Source organism: Petromyzon marinus, chromosome 5 (genome assembly GCF_048934315.1).
Source record: "Petromyzon marinus isolate PM22_M1 ecotype Great Lakes invasive population chromosome 5, UKy_Petmar_22M1.pri1.0, whole genome shotgun sequence".
Taxonomy (NCBI): Eukaryota; Metazoa; Chordata; class Hyperoartia; order Petromyzontiformes; family Petromyzontidae; genus Petromyzon; species Petromyzon marinus.
The window spans coordinates 178,261-200,707 of record NC_133671.1 but is presented as its reverse complement, the minus strand read 5'-3'; the positions used below and the strand labels follow the sequence as shown (position 1 = coordinate 200,707).

The 22,447-nt window shown below is 41.5% G+C and overlaps 1 protein-coding gene and 1 long non-coding RNA gene across 2 annotated transcripts; both read left to right on the top strand.

Moving 5' to 3' along the window:
* Window positions 1-4,802: 4,802 nt before the first annotated feature.
* On the top strand, window positions 4,803-11,341 carry LOC142912453 (uncharacterized). Its single transcript, XR_012934067.1, has 4 exons — window positions 4,803-5,525; window positions 8,265-8,640; window positions 10,436-10,794; window positions 11,303-11,341. It is a non-coding gene; the product is annotated as an uncharacterized LOC142912453 (long non-coding RNA).
* An 865-nt stretch (window positions 11,342-12,206) lies between these two features.
* LOC116938915 (zonadhesin-like) lies at window positions 12,207-21,579 on the top strand. Its single transcript, XM_032946643.2, has 11 exons — window positions 12,207-13,946; window positions 14,586-14,683; window positions 15,358-15,534; window positions 15,717-15,919; window positions 16,227-16,371; window positions 16,570-16,617; window positions 17,346-17,587; window positions 18,272-18,446; window positions 19,500-19,608; window positions 20,251-20,348; window positions 21,019-21,579. The coding sequence occupies exons 1-11, from the start codon at window positions 13,873-13,875 to the stop codon at window positions 21,213-21,215; spliced, it is 1,566 nt and encodes a 521-aa protein (XP_032802534.2). The 5' UTR covers window positions 12,207-13,872; the 3' UTR covers window positions 21,216-21,579.
* The last annotated feature ends 868 nt before the right edge of the window (window positions 21,580-22,447 follow it).

Sequence of the window (22,447 nt, the reverse complement as noted above, 5' to 3'; positions counted from 1 at the left end):
AAGAGTAGTTATCAATTAATTCATTGGCAAGATTATGCAATTAACAAAAACGAATGACTAATATACTTCTAACAATCGTATTAATGTTCTTCATTATCAGTTGATATTTGACGCGCGTTATCATTAGTCTTCTTGTTAATAGTCCGGTTATGTGTTTATGTGTTGGTGTTGTTCTTGATCAATTATTTGTGTTATAATGTATGGGTGTGTGCGTATCATATGGACAGCTTGGCACTCCCTCTTTCACACGGGCGGCCACAGTTTCTGTCCACAGCTGGGTAGATGAGTTGGCACGACGCTCGCCGTTGGTGCGCGATGATCCCGTCGTCAGGTAGCACCCGCAGCTTGTCTGCTTGGTGACGCTGGTGACGCTGCGGCGTGCTCTCTCCTGCTCCGTCTGTCTGGCAGTGTCGATTGCGCATGCAGCTGGTTCTCTACGATACTGGCTTGGTCGATGCGTGGCGCTTCCCGCCATTTCTTGACGTTGATTGCTTGATGTTGCTCGCCGTCGCCGAAGTCTTCGGTGGCTGATCGCCCTCAGTAGCTGATCGCCTTCTGTGGCGGCAGTTATCTTCTGTGGTTGGTCATCTTCTGTTGCTGGTGGCTGCGATCGCCTGGTCGTTGATGGTCGTAGATGGTCGTAGTGGTCGTAGTGCTGGTGGGAGCTGGCACTCGATGTAGAATAAACTTTTTGAACTCACACTTGATGACACATCGCTACTCGGCAAGTCCTCCCATCCTTGTTTGATTGCAGAGTTCCACCCCGGAGCTTGCCGCTCGCCGCCATCTTCTGTCGCTCGCTGTCGTGGCTTGCAGAGCTGAACTGTGTGTGTTGTGTCGCTGTTTTTATGCCAAGAATCTCTCCTCATGGCTCGCCTTCTCACAAAGGACTGGAACGTCCTTTGATTTCGCTCTCAGCCTGTGGGAACAGCTGTTTGTCCGGCCTGTGTGTGTCATATTGATTGAAGTAATATAAGTTTCATCAAGGCATGGTTCCTGTCGCCTTCCTCAAGTTATCCCGCCATCAAAAGGAAACAGATGCTCCAGATTGCCCCCGAGTGCGTCCTTCTTCTCCACCCTCTGCAATAATTAATCTGGAAGGAGGGGGGGTTCCCCCTGTCCGGTCGAGTTCTCCCCCCTCTTCTCTTCCCTCCCGGTGTGACATTCTTTTGCCTCTCGCAAAGGGGTGTGTTGATGCTTTCGAAGTTAAACATTTTATTTTACCTCTTATAGCTTGATACCGCACCACTTTGTAGTTATGATTCTGTACGTGACTCAAGGTATATTTGTAGCATTGTTTACGGTGCTTCCATCATGGTGTTTGATTTTGATTTTTAAGAGATTCCCTCTGCCTGCGTATGCAAATTTCTATCACGTGCTGCTGGAAGACAAAGGCGGTTGGGAGACTCTCTTTCTCTATGGAGTACATTTATCTTGGTCACGTGATCGACCCACCTCGCCTCATCTCCCCGGGATGGCCCCCGGTTTACCACTTCATAATTATTATTTGGTTTATGTTTTCCAATATTCGTGAATAACTTTAGTATTAAACTCATGAGTGTTTTTACCCCCTAATGTAAATGGTAGCCTGGTTTTTAATCGGAGTGAGTGTGTTGGCAGTCTATAATGTCCACTTATAGTATTCGTGTCGCTAAGTCTTTTGGACTTTCTGTTAATTAAAATAACCTAAAAACTTGTCTGTCCGGTTTTCGCCGCCCTGGAAGCTGGCGAGGCTTTGAAGCCGTGTCGGGATTTTTCCAGAATCTCATTAACAATTCCACCCCCCCCCCTTCTCTTTTGTTTTGGGTTTTATTATATTTTATGGCCTATCTCTAGCTGCCTGTTTCCGAGTGAGAAGGGCAGCTGCTGTGAGGGGAGGGGGGGCTTCGCATCACCCCCTTTTTTCCCGAAGTGACACCACGATTGATTCAAAAAAGTTCTTAATGCCAATTTTGGAAAACGGCCTATATATACAACGAAAAAACCGACCATTCAATCTCAGCCTCTGATGCAGAATACCATGGCTCTGTTCGTGGAGTTTATGGATCTTAAATTGCGTTTTAGCTCGAATCTAGCCTCACCTATATTGATCCATTCCCCCTGTAGACTCAGGCACAGCCAAATGTCCTGCACAGGTTGTGAAAATATCCCTGTGTGGATTGCAGTTTGTGAAATTGAAAACATCCATCATTCAGGTGGGGTGGATTGATGGCCAAATTGATTAGAAGATTTGTGTCCCATGTCTCTGATTTGAAAACAGTTCAAAGAAGTCCAAAGTATTCCTGGAGACAATGTAAATACTATATGATGAACGGAATGATGTTGATGTGGTAGTAAGAGTTTGTTTTTGTTGTATTTGCAGCTGCGTCGTTGACTTTGAGCCTCCAGTTCCCTGTGGTGCAGGAGAACAGGCTAAGTTTGAATCGGAGGAATTTTGTGGAAAGATGAATAATGTCATTGGTAAGTTCATTCTGTTCTGAATGTTGAATCCCTCGTTTCCTTTTCAACATTAAGCAACTTTACTAATAACACATATGTTGATCATTCTGGTTACAAATGCTGCTGTGATGTAACTGATATTCATGTCGCTTGTGAACAGGTGCATTTCAAGAGTGCCATGCAGTGGTCAATCCAGAGCAATTCTTCATCACCTGCGTTCTTGACCAGTGCTGGATGGATGGAAATGAGCATTTCCTCTGTGCCTCCATGCAGACCTACGCTGACCAGTGTGCCCAGCATGGGGTCATAATTGAGTGGAGGAACGGCACCTTCTGCCGTGAGTGCAAACTGCTCTAAGATTTAATCTGTAACACATCACATTGCATGAGACTGGGCCTTGGTTTGTTAATTTGTATAGCTGCTTGCAGTTGTGCATTCCCATTGTAAATGATCTCTGAGTATGTTTATCGTTTGTGTTGACAGCGCTCGAATGCCTAGCAGACAGCCACTATGAGACCTGTGCCCCACCGTGCCCAACCACGTGCAGCAATGTGACCCTCCCAGGTGCCTGCCAGCAGCCCTGTGGGGAGGGCTGTGTTTGTGATGAGGGTTTTGTCTTCTCGGGAGACAAGTGTGTCCCTCAAGATCAGTGTGGCTGCCTGGACCGCAACGACCTCTATCACCCGGTGGGTTAAATCTTCACATCATGTTTTTACGACAACATTTTATTTAAAAATCTCAGTAATCAATGAGTATATTTTTTGGGTATAATCAAGTTTAAAATTATCTTAACAATGGTACTTTTGGCTAAAAACAATTTAGTTCACCTTTTCTGCTCTAAGCCCTATTGGCCAATATTATAGCTTATGCATTCTATGCAATATATTTGACCATTGACACTCGTAATGCATTTCAAACCACAGTGTTTTGTCATTGTTCATTGAAAGAGTGATCCAGGAGCCAAGTAAAAATCAGTTAATTATTCTCTATGATAACAATCCAATACTTTGGATCAAACCACCCATATCAAAATGTATGTTGAACAACCTCTATCATCTAAAGCCACGCCAGTTTAATTTAAACAGGATGGGTGTCATTTACCCAATTCAACTGGGTTATTATCTCCGTTTAACAGTGGTAGATTAGATTTAAGGGGACGAGGCTCTAGGCTTCAAGAAAAAAGCCCCTCGTGTATTAGCCTCAACATTCGATTGTGTTGCAGCTCCAACTCCATCCTAGCGCTACCATCCTCTTGCAAACTCCATCCATTCCTGATTTCTAAATTCAATCATCAGCGGTGATCTTTGCATGACTGGAGGAAGGCCACCTCAAGATGCCACCACGTCTTAACGATGCAAATTACCACAATTCATCTTTCTGTGCACACCAGCTGATCTCACTCCTCAGTCTTATCGGTAGTCTTCCCCTCATATTTGATGACGTTAATACAATCATATTCATCATGAAAATTAAGAGAAATGAGCCTCAGGGAATTGTGGAAGAACTTAACAAGGAAACTGCAAAGTTTTACTGAAGATAAATACGAGAAAAACTAAAGCCATATCAACAAGTTTGTTGAAAAAAATCTAAGGGACAGAGTTGGAAAATATTTAAACGAGCATGTGTGATGTGTATGTGTGACACGACTGCTGGACTGGCCCACTATCCTTAACTCACTTTTGTGGCTCCATTTGTGTGATTTGAAATCTATCACTGTTATTAAGAGTAGACAAAAGCACTGCCTTTAATATGTTGAATCTGTACATCGGCTTCATAGTTTGTCAAATGATATAGCAATACTTTACTGGATTTGTTATATGGAAATTAGTATGTTTGTGCCGTACAAAAAATATTACTTCTATAACATAATCATCATGTGCAATTGTTTTGCTGTAAATAACATCCAGGATTCCCAACATCCATGTGTTTTTTTGTAGCTTGGGGACAGCTGGTTTGCAACACAGAACTGCAGTCTGCATTGCTCCTGTGGCTCTGCTGGAGGCGTGGTCTGTGAGCCCTGGCAGTGTGGAGCCTCCGAGAACTGCAGTGTGCAGAACGGCATTTTCGGATGCCACAACGTTGGTAAGCTTTCACTTCATTTAGTGTCTTGATATGAATGTGGACTGTACACATCCAGAATGCGCATGTTGTATTTTAAATTACCATGCCGTTGGTCTCCCAGGCTGGAAAAAGTCCCCAGTGTAAAATCCTATTTGGCTCATAATCCTAGTGTTGGCCCATGAGGTTATTGGTTGTCCACAGAAATAAAGATTGCCGCTGCGCTTGATACAGTTTTGCTCAGAGATCGTAGACATCAAGCAGGATCATTCAGTTATTCCACTGTTAGAGCATGTGGCCTTAATACAAAACATAATCAGGTAGTCTACAGGGGACTTTACCGAAAGAACCAAAAAGTATGGATTCCTGCAGTCACGAAAGCTTAAAATCAGGATTGATGTCACCATCCCGGTAAAGAAGGTTTGATTTCAGATTGTATTTACGTTGAGAAGTTAGTTAGGTTTGCTAAGCCTACAATGACCACCGATGTTCTAATAAATCAGTTGTATACAGTAAGGTCTCAGAGTACGCGGGCTCAAGAGTAGGCGGACCCGCTCATACGCGACCAGCGCCGATTCATACTTAACACTTGCGACTCGGTACTGTCGCGACACACACGGGGCAGGAAGCGAGGAGTCGAAGCGAGGAGTCAAATCGCTAACGTGGATTTGACGGCGTATAACTGTAGTGCCCGCGCAAGAACCGAGTCCTAAACAAATATCTTGTTCGATCTGACCTGGATGCTTCCAATGATTAGTGAATCATTAACTGTACAGTACCGCACTTTAACTAAAATTGATGTACATTTATATACATTTTATATCCTCATATTTTATATATACACTCGTTTCGGAGAAGTGAGGGTTAGGTACACGGAACCTAACCCTCGCCGCATACTCTGAGACCTTACTCTTTCTTGATGCCGTGCAAGTCATCTGCAGCAATGAATATGCTGTGTATGTTTCTCTCCACAGCCGTCGACACAACTTCATCCACCATTCCCCAAACAATTCCCCCACTATATCTTGGTAAGATGCTATTTATTACATATTGGTCAATACATGTTGCATGGAAACTATATATTGTTGTGCATATTGAAAAACTTTACTGACATTTATTCTAAATACATTTTATATAGAATAAGAAATGAAGTATAAGTTTGGTCTATAATCTTGAATTAAGTGACAGTGAATAAAGGCTTCAAATGCTACCCTGCATCTTCTCAACACATGTCCAAACCATCTAAGTCTGCTAAAGCTCTAACACAGTGGTTCTTAACCTTGTTGGAGGTACCGAACCCCACCAGTTTCATATGCGCATTCACCGAACCCCTCTTTAGTGAAAAATAAAATGTGATTTTTTTCAAATTCAAGACAGATAAGTTTTTTACTGGTACACAAAATGAGCCGTGCATGAACATTACCTTGTTCAAAGAATAAAACCAACACAATGCATAAACTCACAACAAATTACATACCTGGAAATCAATGTGACTTCTGCTGTTGCCTTTGAGAGATCAGTTCAGATATGCGTGGCTTCACCTTGGCAAGTGCCACTCTCATGTCATTTTCACAGCAAAGTCTGTTCCTTTTCTTCGTTTTTATGTCCAGCATCCTCGAAAAGGATTGCTTACAAAGATATGTTGTAACAAATGGTATAAAAAAATCCAGGGCTTTCTTAGCAATAACTGGATACTTGTTCATTTGTCGACACCAAAACGTTGAGAGCGTTGTTGTTCTGAAGAGTTGCTGTTGAACCTGGCTCTGCTGAATTTCAATGATTTCGTCGAGGAATTCATCATTGACATCTGCTGTTTCAACAGCAAACGTGAACGGCTGTCTCACCCATGCTGGATATGACTCTCTTGTAGGGAAATATCCGTCGAGAGACTTTGCAAGCTCATCTAAGTGCGTGGCAATTGTTTGCTTCAGTTCTGTGGATACAGAAATATCTCCGATTCCAGACACATCTTCGATCTTACTTGCACAGTCGTCCAGAAGCGGGAAGTTTGCGAAGTTATTGTTCTCTGTTCGTCGTTTCCATAACGGTAGCTTTTTTTGAAAAGCCTTCAGGTGTTCTTCCGCTTCCATGATATTGACTCCACCACCCTGCATCTGCTGATTGAGATGATTGAGAGCTGCGAATATATCAGCCATGTACGCTAAAATGAGAATGAACTCAGGATTTTTGAAGCAATCTGCATGGCAGTGTTGGTGCTCTTGCAAAAACAGGGCTAATTCCACACGCATGGCAAAAACACGATTCAGCACCTGTCCCCGGGATAACCACCGAATATTAGAATGGAGCAGAAGTACCTCAAATTCAGAGCCCATTTCGTTACACAGCTCACTGAAGATGCGGTGCCTCAGAGCACTTTTTCACACATAGTTCACACATTCCACCACAGTTTTTAATACTTCTGCTATTTTTGGAGGTAAGGTTTTGGTTGCCAACGCATGCCTGTGCAGAATACAATGCGTCACAATGATGTGTGGTGCATCGGTCTTTACTAGCGCACCAAAACCAGACTTTCTTCCCAGCATGACTGGAGCTCCGTCCGTACAAACTGCAGAAACCATATCCCATGAAAGATTGTTGTCTCTGAAGAAGTCATCCACAAGCTTCTTCACATCGGCTGCCTTCGTTGTTGTTGTAAGAGGCTTACAAAATAAAAACTCTTCTTTTATCATGTCGTCTTTCACATAGCGTACAAAAACAGCAAGCTGGCTTAGATCAGAAACGTCTGTGGTTTCGTCGAGTTGAAGGCTGAATTTTGCCGGGCTTGAAATCAGATCCGCGACTACTTGAGCCAAGATGTCTTTACTCATGTCTTCTATTCTGTCACTGACGGTGTCATTTGAAAGGGGAATTTGGGATAATTTACCTTCGGCCGCTGTTCCGAGTATCAGATTCGCCATCTTTAATGCAGCTGGTTTCACAAGTGTTTCACCAATGGTGTGTGGCTTGCCCTGCTTTGCGATCAGGTAAGCAACTTCGTACGATGCTGTCAGGATCGGTTTGTTAACAGGTACAAATCCAAGAGCAGACAGAGTGGCCCTTTCATCGAATCTGGCTCTCTTCACCCTGAATTCAGCAAGTGTTGTGTTCTTGTATTCCCCGTCTCCATGCAGCTTCAAGAAGTGTTCCTTTAGTTTTGCCGGTGCAAGACTAGAGTTGCTCAACTTGGCGTTGCAAATCATGCAGATAGGACGCTCACTCCCATCACGTTCCGTGATACATGAGAATCCATGTTGTACATATTCGTCCGACCACTTTCTTCTTTTGCCCGACATAGTTAGTATGGATAAAATATTAAAGAAATCACACGACGTACGACAAGTCACACGTTGACTACTGAGTACGCACTAAATTCCCCGCAGCGCTGATTGGCCAAGCAGTGTAGCATGATCATCTGCAGCCAGTGATGGCCAAGCGGGCCGTGTGTGTCATCACAAATTTACACAATAATTCAAGTGTGTCCGGACCTCCGTGGCGGGGGCTCTGCCGAACCCCTGAGATCGACTCACCGAACCCCTGGGGTTCGATCAAACCCAGGTTAAGAACCACTGCTCTAACATCTTCATTCCACCTCCTTTCACTTGTGAGAATGAAATACAGATCTTAAAACCAATTTCTGTATTTAAACTTTCCTTAATGACGTGCACAATAAGCTATTCAACCCGGCAAAATTATGCATTTCTTGGCCCCTGATTGTGTTATTGTGCGTGGGTTTGTAAGCAATGTTTTTTCATTGTGTTGCATTACAGGTGCGCATTGGACGCAGTGGTTTGATCACGACAACCCCCATGAGATTGGTGACTTTGAGACAGTGAAAACACTCAGAGAGGAATATCCTCAACAAATCTGCTCCAATCCCATTATAATAGAGGTGTGTATTAAGCTGGTGGAAAATATTTCAATGACATGTTTTTTTTTAAAGGACATGAATATTATGTATTTGTATACGAAAATATGTACGCACATTTTGCCGAAAATAGGCTAGGACACTGGATGGAATTCTTGCTGAGGCGACTGGGCAAGTTTTCTACAGTAACTCAACATATGGATTTGAGTGTTTTAACCACCTCCAAGTGGACAGAAAATGTCATGACTACAAAGTCCGCTTCCTGTGTTGGGACTATGGTGAGTTCTGGAACATCTGGGAATTCTATGGTGCATACAGGCTTTTATAGAAATGCTAAGATGTATAACATAATTAGTATTGCATTGCATGGATTAATGTGTGCATACAATATCCTTAGTGTGGAAGTGGCTGTGTTAATATGTGCCTAAAGCATAATGGTCAATAATGTATACTTCTACATTGTGCAATGGATATTTGCAGGCATGATTTATGTTTGTGCAAGCCCATCACTTCCTGGGTCTTTATTTTGATATTTTATAGTGTATAAACATGGACAATACTACTTTTTATATTCTTAGCTCTTTCGGTAAAGTCACGTTGAAGGGAAACAATAAAATAATAAAATATATGTAAACAATAAAAAATTCTCACGACGTTTCGACCATAACACAAACGGTCATCATCAGGTGTGAAAACCAACGGCAAGAAACATTTGAAAGAAGTGGCGGTTTGCATTTATTTATTTTTAAAGATGGCAAGCTACCTTTTTTGGATGTCCTGATAAAAAAGAGACCTGATGGTTCAATGAGCCACTCTGTCTATAGGAAAGCTACCCATACGGATGCTTATCTGAAACCGGATTCCCACCACCATCAATCACAGAAGAATTCTCTGACCAAGACTCTGTACTATAGTGCCCAATGCATATCCGACCAGGAACACATAGGCAGTGAACTCAAGCACGTACACCAAGCTCTTAAGGCTAATGGTTACTTCGACTATACAATCCGCAAAGCTATCACTCAAACCATGAAGAAGGACCCTCTTGAGGAGCCTTTCAAAACCATCACTTTACCCTACATTGCGGGGATCACAAAAAAGGTCTCCAAAATCTTGAATAAACACAAGATCCAGGTCCGTTTCAACACATGACATAAAATCCGTGATCTGGTTCCATCTGTAAAAGATGTGATTCCGGACATACACTACCCTGGTGTCTACAAACTATGTTGCCTCTGTGGTAGTAGTTACATTGGAGAAACCAAACGCCATGTCTTTGGACCGCATTCGTGAACACAAAGCAGACCTTAAACATGGTAGGACCAACACCTCGGCCGTGGCAGATCATTGTTATAATTCAGTAGGCTCACATGACATTGACTTCTCCAAGACAGAGGTTCTTTGTAAGCCATCTGGCTACCATGAGAGATTCGTTCATGAGGCTATCCACATATACAAGCACAGAGACAATTTCAACCGAGAAGATGGATTCTGGCTTAGCAATCATTGGAAGGATTTGATAAACCATTTCAGGTCTTAATTGATTGGTCACGCTTACGGTGGCTTTCAGACAGTATACATTAATTTTTCGTCTCCCCCTCCTCTTTTCAGAACATAGATGGACTAGTCCTTCTAAACAAACTGCCAAATCGCTGCCCGTGGTGCTAAAGTTTTTTAAAAATAAAAACAAACACTTTTAAATATAAATAAATTAATGCAAACCGCCACTTCTTTCACATGTTTCTTGCCGTTGGTTTTCACACTTTATGATGACCGTTTGTGTTATGGTCGAAACGTCGTGATAATTTTTATTGTTTTATATATATTGTATTGTTTCCCTTCAACGTGACTTTACCGAAAGAGCTAAGAATATGAATTATTACAGTCACGAAAGCTTTAAATCAAAATGTAATACTACTTTTGTTAAAAAAATTATGTGGCTGACCCACAACTGCACATGTAACGTAAAAGGGTGATGGCAAAATCTTATACAATTCTTATCAGCTTCACCATATTTAACGATGTCGTTAAGATGTATATGCACAATATATTTATAATGCTGTTTCATAACAGATGGACACTGGACACAGTGGTTTGATCGTGATAGCCCAACTGAGGTTGGAGATTTTGAAACACTGCAGTGGCTGAGACATGAATATCCTGATCAGATATGCCCCCGTCCTGTTGACATAGAGGTGAGTGTTAAGATATTGCAACAGTTGTTATGATCTTCTTTGGTAAAGACAGCTGATGTATATTTATAACTGAAATATTCACGTACAAACAGGTAATGACACTGGATGGAGTACCGGTTGAGCTGACAGCAGAAGTTACCTTCAGCAATGCAACATATGGATTCGAGTGTTTTAACTACCTCCAGGCGAATAATCAGTGCCATGACTACCAAGTTCGTTTTCTATGTGGGAAAAATGGTGAGTATTGAAGACCTGTCATTCATAGTAAAACTTTAAAGGCTTCATATTAAGCACAACTGCCGAGCTAGCTTAGAGTTGCAAAGATATATCATTACGTGCTGCATATGTTATTTGTAACAGACACATTTTCAATTTTTCCAGACGATCTTTTGGTAAACAATTGACAAAGCTCTTGGATTGGGCTGCTTGTTTGTATGTTGAACTTCTTTTGCTAATCGTAAGAAAGCCATGGGCCTTCTTACAATGGCATCGGGATGTTCAAAATTAGAAACGCACTTGTTAAAATATGACTCGGCCCACAGATTTAACATAGAAAAATATTATATTATTATTGTGTTATTTTATTTTATCAATTTATTATTTTATTCTCATTCTACGTGACTTTACCGAAAGAACCAAAGAAGGTTATACCAAGTAGTATGGGGAAAACAAACAATACTTTTTCAAGCATTGCTTGGCAGCTAGAACAGTTTCGTTTTAACTTTTATTATGTTTTTTTTTACAGACATCACCACTGCAGCTCCATCCACAGCCCCATCATCTGGTAATCAGTGACTACGCAGCACAATACCATGTATTTATTCTCACATATCTCCAGTGTAAATATAGAATATCGCATTGTAAAAATAAACAAACTAAACATTGATGCTTGGACATCATTTTATATCTTCTAGATAAATTAAGGTACAATCAAAAACCAAAGTGAACGTTAATTTATATACAGCCAAATAACTAGGACAAAACTGTAAAGCAAACAAATGGTTAAAATGGCGGCATGGACTGTCACCGTGAAGTGAACGGGAAATTTGTGAATTTCTTTCAGTAGCTGCAAGATGCTTAGTGATGGGAGACCCACATTACACGACGTTTGATGGGCTCTATTACAACTTCATGGGCACGTGCATCTACACAACAGCCAAGCTGTGCAACATCTCCTCCTCCCTGCCACACTTCAATGTGGAGACGAAAAACGAACGCCGTGGCCATGCAAGCGTGTCTTATGTCCGAGATGTTCACGTGGACGTGTACGGACACAGGGTCACCTTGTCCTTACAGCACGCCCTCCTGGTTAGTATTACACCTCGTGTTAGCGCCGAGATTATAGTAACAAATGAGTTAAATGTAAAATACAATTATGCATACACATTGTGTGGACTTAAGCAGAGACGATGCAACAAACTAATTTTGGGGAGGACAGACAAAACGAGCAGAAGTGGAAGTGGGTGGGGCAGGCCTGGATTTAGCTTGATCCTGGTTAGCATTTTTATGGGGGACTCATAGTGATCGCCAGGTGCTGTAGGCATGGCACTGTGAGGTGGCCAGTAGATGGCAGTTCAGTTTCTCTGGTTTTCTTATTTATATAATTGTTCAAACATCTCAACGCAGGATCCTCCGGAAAAAAAAAGATTCATTAAGGTTTTGTTTTTGGTAAATAATTTCCGTTAATATATTTATAATTATTAATAGATGGGTGATTGTCATGACACTGAGAGAGACAAAAAGGCAAATATGACGTCTTACAGATGCTGTGCTCCCCTCATTTGAATCCAGCCTCAAAAGTAATGTGAGGCTTTGTGTTAATCGAATGTGGCTTGATGCGATTTGGCTTCAATTATACACGCATTTTAAATAAGAGAATGGGGTACAATACTTAGGTCTCAAAAGCCCAATTCTTAAGCAGAAGTGATGATAGCATTTTTTACCAGAAATAATCAAACGTATATTAAACCAAAGACCACTGGGATGTACAAGCATTACTATAAAGGGAAATTATTTCCTGAACGTTTGAATCACTCATGTGCTATGATCTACAGTTGGATGGGGAGCGGGTGACGCCCCCACTGGTGTTACCGGGGATGCACGTGTCTCTGAGCGGCTCATACCTCGTGCTCATGACCAACTTCAGCCTCACGGTTCGTTTCGATGGGCATCATCAAGTGGAGGTGTCTGTACCAATGGAGTACGCTGGGCAACTCTGTGGACTCTGTGGTGAGACTATGATCAGAATGTTCATGAGCATTATTGAAACCTGACTTACGTTCGCATCGGTTACAAGATTAAACATTCCCCTTCAAATTGAAATTAATTGAGAATGGAAAGGTTGGTAGTGAGTCATACAGTTCATAAGCTTGTGATATGACGGATGAGACGCAGCACTTTATGAAATTGATTGGCAAAAACACACAAATCTTCCGTGGAGAAATAAGAGAGTAAGACAGTTCTGAAGATAGGTTCACTGATTTGGGCATTTCAGAAGAGCACGAAACATAAAAGTACTGTAGAAGAACACAACACATAGCAGCAGAACTGTAGCAGAGGCAGCAAAGAGATGTGATGAAGACAGTCCAGGTGGTCAGACAGAGCTACATCATCCATAGGGAGGACAGCGCTTGATTTAGTTGCACCAAGCAGTTGTAGTGCTCACTTTGATGCATCATCCCTGATGCATCAAAGTGAGCAATACTGGGCAGAGCATTGATTTGTTAAAGTGTTTTTAGTTAAAGCTGCTGATAAGAATGTGTGCGAAACAGCATAAAAAGCAACGCAACATTCACAGAGGCACTCTTACGAATGATAAGAAAAGGCAGAAGATTAGGAGTTGCCAAGGATAACAAATTCACGGCAATGGTAAAGAGAAACCGATTATGAAGACAAACACGATGGATATTAATAAGTTATTATTCATATTTTGCTTCTAGAATCCATGATTTAAAAATGGTCCAGCCTCTTCTGAATCCACTGCTGAATGAAGGCCTCTCTAATTTGCGTCGGTCATGGGTGTTGTTTGACCATACTTCATGCTGGACACTGCACGTTGCAATGGGGCCCAGGACCGGTTCATAAATTATTCACCACTCATGTTTGCCGTGGCTGGCAAAGTTATCTTTTGATGTATTATTTGTGATTTTTTAATGTCACGTAATCTTACAAATCCCAATGTATGCTCTGTATAAACGTATGCTCCTTTTTTATGAGCAGTATTATGGGAGTGAAGCCACACGTTTGGTGGACAATGTGAATGTCGTTGTCTTTTGAACAGGAAACTTTAATGGTGATATTGATGATGACTTACTCATGCCAAATGGGTCATTGGCTGCTTCCGAAACCAAGCTGGGAAACAGTTGGATATCAGATAACAGCTCAGCTGAGTGAGTGATCACTCGCCCATTTTGCATCTTCGTGTAAAATATTATTCATGAAAACTGCACTTTCTGTTTGCTTTCTGTTTTTTTAGACAGTTTCGCTGGTGTTAAATTGCTGCACACCATTTCCCGCTTTCTACGCTTTTTAAAACTATTTTATGAGTCAAGATTTATGCTGCGCAATCCACTCGGCACACGTGGAATTCGAAGAATCTGCCAAATACACGTCATTGTGTATTTTCTGCCCATGGACAAAGCTGACCATTCAGTCTCAGCTTCTGTTACCGAATGCCATGACTCTGTTCATGGACTGGTGGATCATGAATTGTGTCTTAACTTCACTAAAGCCTCACCGACTATGATCCATTTCTCCTGTGGTCTCAGGCACATCAGAATGTGCTGCACAGGTGGTGCAAATACTGCTGTGTGGATTCTAGTTTGTAGACCTGTAATAGGTTCTAGAAAACACCCTTCGTTCTGCCTAAGTGGGGAGGATCGATATTCACATACATTATATTTAGGTCCCTTGTCTCCGATTTAAAAATGGCTACAGTAAGTGACCGGTTTTTCTGAAGACAATGCAAAGATGATGACTGGAATGAAGTTGATGCGGTAATAATAGTTTGCTTTTTGTTTTATTTGCAGATGCGACGTTGACTTTGAGCCTCCAGGTCCTTGTGATGCAGAAGAACAGGCTAAGTTTGAATCGGAGGAATTTTGTGGAAAGATACATGATATCAATGGTAAGTCCAGTTATGTATGACTGCTGAATGCATAATTTCCCTTTAAACAACTTTGTTTCAATTCAGATATAATACAGAAATATACGTTGATAGTTCTAGTTTATGTTGATAATCTTACTCTACGGGTTGTCTAGCAAAAATATTAGCAAGCTTTAGCATGTTCAACATTATTTGGCAAGTGTCGTGACGGGTACTGGAAAATCCGAGCATGCCTATCTATTTCTCGCTGAACTGCATTGACTTCCGGCTGCTGAACGAATAGATTACAAGTTCACACTCACTGCACACAAAGTGCTTGCTACAAATGAACCACAAAACTCTGCTGATCTCATCCAGGAGCAAAAACAGTCACACAAACTCCGCTCATCCTCACACCAGCTTTTGGCTAACCATCGAACAAAGATGGTCACTGCATCAAGGGCTTTCAGATGCACTTCTACATCCGTCTGGAACACACTTCCTTCCAATAATAGGAAGCCACTGGAGCTATGTACTTTTACATCTAAATTTAAAACTCATTACTTTAGAACAGTTTTATTGTTTAGTTTGTTGTCATTGCACCGCACCTCCGATTAGCATAGTTGACATACGGTGCAAAAGAAGGTCATCATACATACATACGTAATTACAAATATCGCTGTGTGGTAAATTATACTCATATCGCTTGTGAACAGGAGCATTTCAAGAGTGCCATGCAGTGGTCAATCCAGAGCAGTTCTTCATCACCTGCGTTCTTGACCAGTGCTGGATGGATGGGAACGAGCAGTTCCTCTGTGCCTCCATGCAGACCTACGCTGACCAGTGTGCCCAGCATGGGGTCATCATCATGTGGAGAAACGACACCTTCTGCCGTGAGTGTACATCTGTCTGAGCTTTAATCCATAACAGATCACATTGCATGAGACTGGGCCTTGTTTTTATTCTGTGCAAGCACAATGTACATCTGTGTGGTTTGTTCATTTGTATAGCTGCTTGTAGCTGTGCATCCCCATTGTAACTAATCTCTGAGTATGTTCATCATTTGTGTTGACAGCGCTCGAATGCCCTGCAGACAGCCACTATGAGAGCTGTGCCCCACCGTGCCCAGCCACGTGCAGCAATGTGACCCTTCCAGGTGCCTGCCAGCAGCCCTGTGGGGAGGGCTGTGTCTGTGATGAGGGTTTTGTCTTCTCAGGAGACAAGTGTGTCCCTCAAGATGAGTGTGGCTGCATGGACCACAACGAATTCTATCACCCGGTGGGTTAACCCTTCACATCATGTGAATTCAAGGGTGATCATTTATTAATATCCACATAGGCAAGTTAAGCTATGTATTGTTTTGGTATATGACCTACCAGTGATCATTTTCATTTTTAAGACGAATATAAGTAAAGATGGAGTGCATTAAGTTTCACGCTGGAGTAAAATGGTGAAAATTATAAACAAAATGAGCAAATGCAATGGATGTATGTTGCAATGATGTTGAAATATGTCAGATAAGGTTTCTGTAAGCTTTTCCTGTTATGTATATTTCATGATTCTCATCGTCCATTGGTTTTCGCAGCTTGGGGACAGCTGGTTTGCAACACAGAACTGCAGTCTTCATTGCTCTTGTGGCGATGCTGGAGGCATGGTCTGTGAGCCCTGGCAGTGTGGAGTCTCCGAAATCTGCAGTGTGCAGAATGGAAGCCTGGGCTGTCACAGCTATGGTAAGATTTTCCCTACATGTCCTACCCCAATGTAAGAAAAAAACAAGACCGCTCATTTGCAATGACTTTTCGGCCCATAAAATGATAGTGGTATTGCAACAAAATATTAATATTGTATGCGTATTTTGTGTTAATCTTAAAATTATGCTTCTCTTTGTGATACATCAATATGTTTATTTGTGTATATTTTTACCACAGATACCACAACAGTTTCACCACCAACAACAACTGCTCCTCCAAGCATAAGTAATCATGGACTGCACATCGATATCTCTTACCCAGGCTATTTACTCAAAAATCAATTTTTAAGAACTTGTACTGTAATATATTTTCGTTTCCTTGATGATAAACACATTCTAAACATAAAATGTTCATGATGGCATGAGTAGCAAATTGGATGCTTATATTGTGAATGTATTTAACACAGCATGTATTCTGCAAAAATGAGTTTCCTTGTTCAAATCCTGGCAGTTAATTGCTTTATTCTCTTTTTGATTTAAAGCTTTCGTGACTGCAGTGATTCATATTCTTGGTTCTTTCGGTAAAGTCACGTTGAAGGGAAAGGATAATAATATGCTTTATTCTCATTGTTCAAGGATTGCATGTTGATGGTTCAAATACGAACTTGAGTGATTGAAACAAATATTGCCTGCTTTTTACTTCATTTCGTATAGTCCTAATTTGATGGGAGAATTTGTTAAAATTGATGGAGAAAAAAATGACTCCATCTCTAGTACCCCTGTTGCACAGTAGCTTGGCCTACCCCGTGGCTAAATAAAGAAGGATATTTCATCCCAATATGGCTTGATGAATTGGATGGGTAGGTTCCCTCTTTGTGAATATAAAAATAACAAGCATTTATTTTATTAGATGCTAAAATACAAACACGATCTCAAAACAAAGTAATAACACCATTAAAATGGCTGCATGGACGGTCAACGTGAAGTGAATGAAAATTCTCAAATCTTTTTCAGTAGCTGCAAGATGTGTGGTACAGGGAGACCCACATTACACGACGTTTGATGGGCTCTATTACGACTTCATGGGCGCGTGCATCTACACAACAGCCAAGCTGTGCAACATCTCCTCCTCCCTGCCCCACTTCAACGTGGAGACGAAAAACGAGCGCTTCAACCCAAGCATATCTGTTCTCCAAGATGTTTACGTGGACGTATTCGGACACAGGATAACCATGACTACACATCACACCCTACTGGTTAATATTACACCTAAAAGCGCTGAGGTTTTAAAGTATTGATCAGTAATATGTGATTTAAATATTAAATTATTATCCTATGAGTTTGCACAAATGTCACAGGCGGTACAATTACACATTCATGTTGTGTAGATGCATGCAGAGGCAAATGGGAGGCACCAACCCAGGCCGAGTGTATATTGCACCACCACATAATCTGTTATTTCTGCATTGTAACTTAATAACTCGTTGGTGCTTGGCTTCTAGGAAAAGAATGCAACATTTTTCTCTTTGTAATTCCCTACCGCCCACAATGGCAGTTACTCCAAATATGCTCTCACAGGCTGGAAATGGCAAATTGTAAACATCCTGAGACCAGCATCTTCCGATGCTCGGGAACCCGGTTAATATTAAGGTGTGCCCTCTTTACTTGAGTCCAACCTTCACTGTTAAATGAATGTGAGCCTTTGTGTCAATTGAAGGAGGCTTCATATGATTCTGCCACTCAATGCATTAATTGTAGACAAGAGCTCAACAATGTGGTACTGGGGTAAAGCTCACTTCTCAATTAGCAGTAATTAAAGCCATTTAACCGATCAATAATCAAATAAAAATGTAAATTGAGACCACTGGGATGTACAAGCATTATTATGAAGGGAAATTATTTCTTTAACGCTTGAATCACTCATGTGCTATGATCTACAGTTGGATGGGGAGCGGGTGACGCCCCCACTGGTGTTACCGGGGATGCACGTGTCTCTGAGCGGCTCATACCTCGTGCTCATGACCAACTTCAGCCTCACGGTTCGTTTCGATGGGCACCATCAAGTGGAGGTGTCTGTACCAATGGAGTATGCTGGGCAACTCTGTGGACTCTGTGGTGAGACTATGATCAGAATGTTCATGAGCATAATTGAAACCTGACTTACGTTCGCATCGGTTACAAGATTAAACATTCCCCTTCAAATTGAAATTAATTGAGAATGGAAAGGTTGGTAGGGAGTCATATAGTTCATCAGCTTTTGATATGACGGATGAGACACAGCACTTTGTGAAATAGATTGGCAAAAATACATCTTACATGGAGAAATAAGAGAGTAAGACAGTTCTTAAGATAGGTGCACTGATTTGGGCATTTCAGAAGAGCACGAAACATAAAAGTACTGTAGAAGAACACAACACATAGCAGCAGTACTGCAGCAGAGGCAGCAAAGAGGTGTGATGAAGACAGTCCAGGTGGTCAGACAGAGCTACATCATCCATAGGCAGGACAGCGCTTGATTTAGTTGCACCAAGCAGTTGTAGTGCTCACTTTGATGCATCATCCCTGAGGTGGGAGCATTACTATATTTTGGGTAGACCATTGATTTGTTAAAGTGTTTTTAGTTAAAGCTGCTTCACAGATTGTGTTCGAAACAGCATAAAATAGCAACGCAAATTTTCACAGAGGCACTCTTACGAATGATAAGAAAAGGCAGAAGATTAGGAGTTGCCAAGGATAACAAATTCACGGCAATGGTAAAGAGAAACCGATTATGAAGACATTCACGATGGATATTAATAAGTTATTAATAATCTTTTGCTTCTCGAATCCATGATTTAAAAGTGGTCCAGCCCCTTCTGAATCCACTGCTGAATGAAAGCCTCTCTAATTTGCGTCGGTCATGGGGGTTGTTTGACCATACTTCATGCTGGACACTGCACGTTGCAATGGGGCCCAGGACCGGTTCATAAATTACTCACCACTCATGTTTGCCGTGGCTGGCAAAGTTATCTTTTGATGTATTATTTGTGATTTTGTAATGTCACGTAATCTTACAATTCCCAATGTATGCTCTGTATAAACGTATGCTCCTTTTTGATGAGGAGCAGTATTATGGGAGTGAAGCCACACGTTTGGTGGACAATGTGAATGTCGTTGTCTTTTGAACAGGAAACTTTAATGGTGATATTGAGGATGACTTACTGATGCCAAATGGGTCATTGGCTGCTTCCGAAACCAAGCTGGGAAACAGTTGGATATCAGATAACAGCTCAGCTGAGTGAGTGATCACACCCATTTTGCATCATCGTGTAAAATTTTGTTCACGAAAACTGCACTTTCTGTTTGCTTTCTTGCTTTTTAAACAGTTTCGTTGGTGTTAAATTGCTCCACACCATTTCCCGCTTTTTACGCTTTTAATTTTTTTTTTATGAGTCAAGATTTGTGCCGCGCAATCCACTCGGCACACATGGAATTCGAAGAATCTGCCAAATACACGTCATTGTGTATTTTCTGCCAAATACACGACATGAATTTTCTGCCCATGGACAAAGCTGACCATTCAGTCTCAGCTTCTTTTTCCGAATGCCATGACTCTGTTCATGGACTGGTGGATCATGCATTGTGTCTTAACTTCGCTATAGCCTCACGGACTTTGATCCATTTCTCCTGTGTGCTGCACAGGTGGTGCAAATACTGCTGCTTGGATTGCAGTTTGTGGACCTGTGATAGGTTCTAGAAAACACCCTTCGTTCTGCCTAAGTGGGGAGGATCGATAATCACATACATTATATTTGGGTCCCTTGTCTCCGATTTAAAAATGGTTACAGTAAGTGACCGTTTTTTCTGAAGACAATACAAGGGTGATGAGTGGAATGATGTTGATGTGGTAATAATAGTTTGCTTTTTGTTTTATTTGCAGCTGCGACGTTGACTTTGAGCCTCCAGGTCCCTGTGATGCAGAAGAACAGGCTAAGTTTGAATCGGAGGAATTTTGTGGAAAGATACATGATGTCAATGGTAAGTCCAGTTATGTATGACTGCTGAATGCACAATTTCCCTTTAAACAACTTTGTTTCAATTCAGATATAATACAGAAATATACGTTGATAGTTCTAGTTTATGTTGATAATTCTACTCTACGGGATGTCTAGCAAAAACATTTGCAAGCTTCAGCATGTTCAACATTATTTGTCAAGTGCCGTGACGGGTACTGGAAAATCCGACCATGCCCATCTATTTCTCGCTTAACTGCATTGACTTCCGGTTGCTAAACGAATACATTACAAGTTCACACTCACTGCACACAAAGTGCTTGCTACAAATGAACCACAATACTCTGCTGTTCTCATCCAGGAGCATAAATAGTCACGCAAACTCCGCTCATCCTCACACCAGCTTTTGGATAACCATCGAACAAAGATGGTCACCGCATAAAGGGCTTTAAGATGCACTTTAACAGCCGTCTGGAACACACTTCCTTCCAATATTAAGAAGCCACTGGAGCTCTGTACTTTTACATTTAAATTTAAAACTCATTACTTTAGAACAGTTTCATTGTTTAGTTTGTTGTCCTTCCTCCGCACCTCCGATTAGCACAGTTGACGGCATACCGTGTGACAGGTCAACATACATACATACTTGCAAATATCGCTGTGTTGTAAATTATATTTACGTCGCTTGTGAACAGGAGCATTCCAAGAGTGCCATGCAGTGGTCAATCCAGAGCAATTCTTCATCACCTGCGTTCTTGACCAGTGCTGGATGGATGGGAACGAGCAGTTCCTCTGTGCCTCCATGCAGACCTACGCTGATCAGTGTGCCCAGCATGGGGTCATCATTATGTGGAGGAACGACACCTTCTGCCGTGAGTACAGACCTGTCTGAGCTTTAATCCGTTACACATCACATTGCATGAGACTGGGCCTTGTTTTTATTATGTGGAAGCACAATGTACATCTGTGTGGTTTGTTCATTTGTATAGCTGCTTGCAGTTGTGCATCCCCATTGTAATTTATCTCTGAGTATGTTTATCATTTGTGTTGACAGCGCTCGAATGCCCTGCAGACAGCCACTATGAGAGCTGTGCCCCAACGTGCCCAGCCACGTGCAGCAATGTGACCCTCCCAGGTGCCTGCCAGCAGCCCTGTGGGGAGGGCTGTGTCTGTGATGAGGGTTTTGTCTTCTCAGGAGACAAGTGTGTCCCTCAAGATCAGTGTGGCTGCATGGACGACAACGACCTCTATCACCCGGTGGGTTAACCCTTCACATCATGTGAATTAAACGGTGATCATTTATTAATATCCACATAGGCAAGCTAAGCTATGAATTGTTTTGGTATATGACCTACAAGTGTGCATTTTCATTTTTAAGACTAATATATAAGTAAAGATGGAGTGCATTAAGTTTCACGCTGGAGTAAAATGGTGAAAATTATGAACAAAATGAACAAATGCAATGTATGTATGTTGCAATGATGTTGAAATATATCAGATAATGTTTCAGTAAGCTTTTCCTATTACGTATATTTCATGATTCTCATCGTGCATTGTTTTTCACAGCTTGGGGACAGCTGGTTTGCAACACAGAACTGCAGTCTGCATTGCTCTTGTGGCGATGCTGGAGGCATGGTCTGTGAGCCCTGGCAGTGTGGAGTCGCCGAAATCTGCAGTGTGCAGAATGGAAGCCTGGGCTGTCACAGCTATGGTAAGATTTTCCCTACATGTCCTACCCCAATATAAGAAATAATCAAGACCGTTCATTTGCAATGACTTTTCAGCCCATAAAATGATAGTGGTATTGCTACAAAAAATATAATATTGTATGCGTATTTTGTGTTAATCTTAAAATTATGCTTCTCTTTGTGATACATAAATGTTTAATTGCGTATATTTTTACCACAGATACCACAACAGTTTCACCACCAACAACAACTACGCCTCCAAGCATAAGTAATCATGGACTGCACATCGATATCTCTTGCCCAGGATATTTACTTACAAATCAATTTGTTAAGAACTTGTACTGTAACATATTTTCGTTTCCTTGATGATGAACACATTCTAAACATAAAATGCTCACGATGGCATGAGAAGGAAATTGGTTGCTTATATTGAAAA

Coding starts and splice junctions, on each gene's coding strand:
- LOC116938915 (XM_032946643.2), top strand. CDS start 13,873: ATGCCAAATGGGTCATTGGCTGCTTCCGAAACCAAGCTGGGAAACAGT. Junction 16,618..17,345: donor AACTGCTCCTCCAAGCATAA/GTAATCATGGAC, acceptor AATCTTTTTCAG/TAGCTGCAAGATGTGTGGTA. Junction 17,588..18,271: donor CTACACATCACACCCTACTG/GTTAATATTACA, acceptor TATGATCTACAG/TTGGATGGGGAGCGGGTGAC.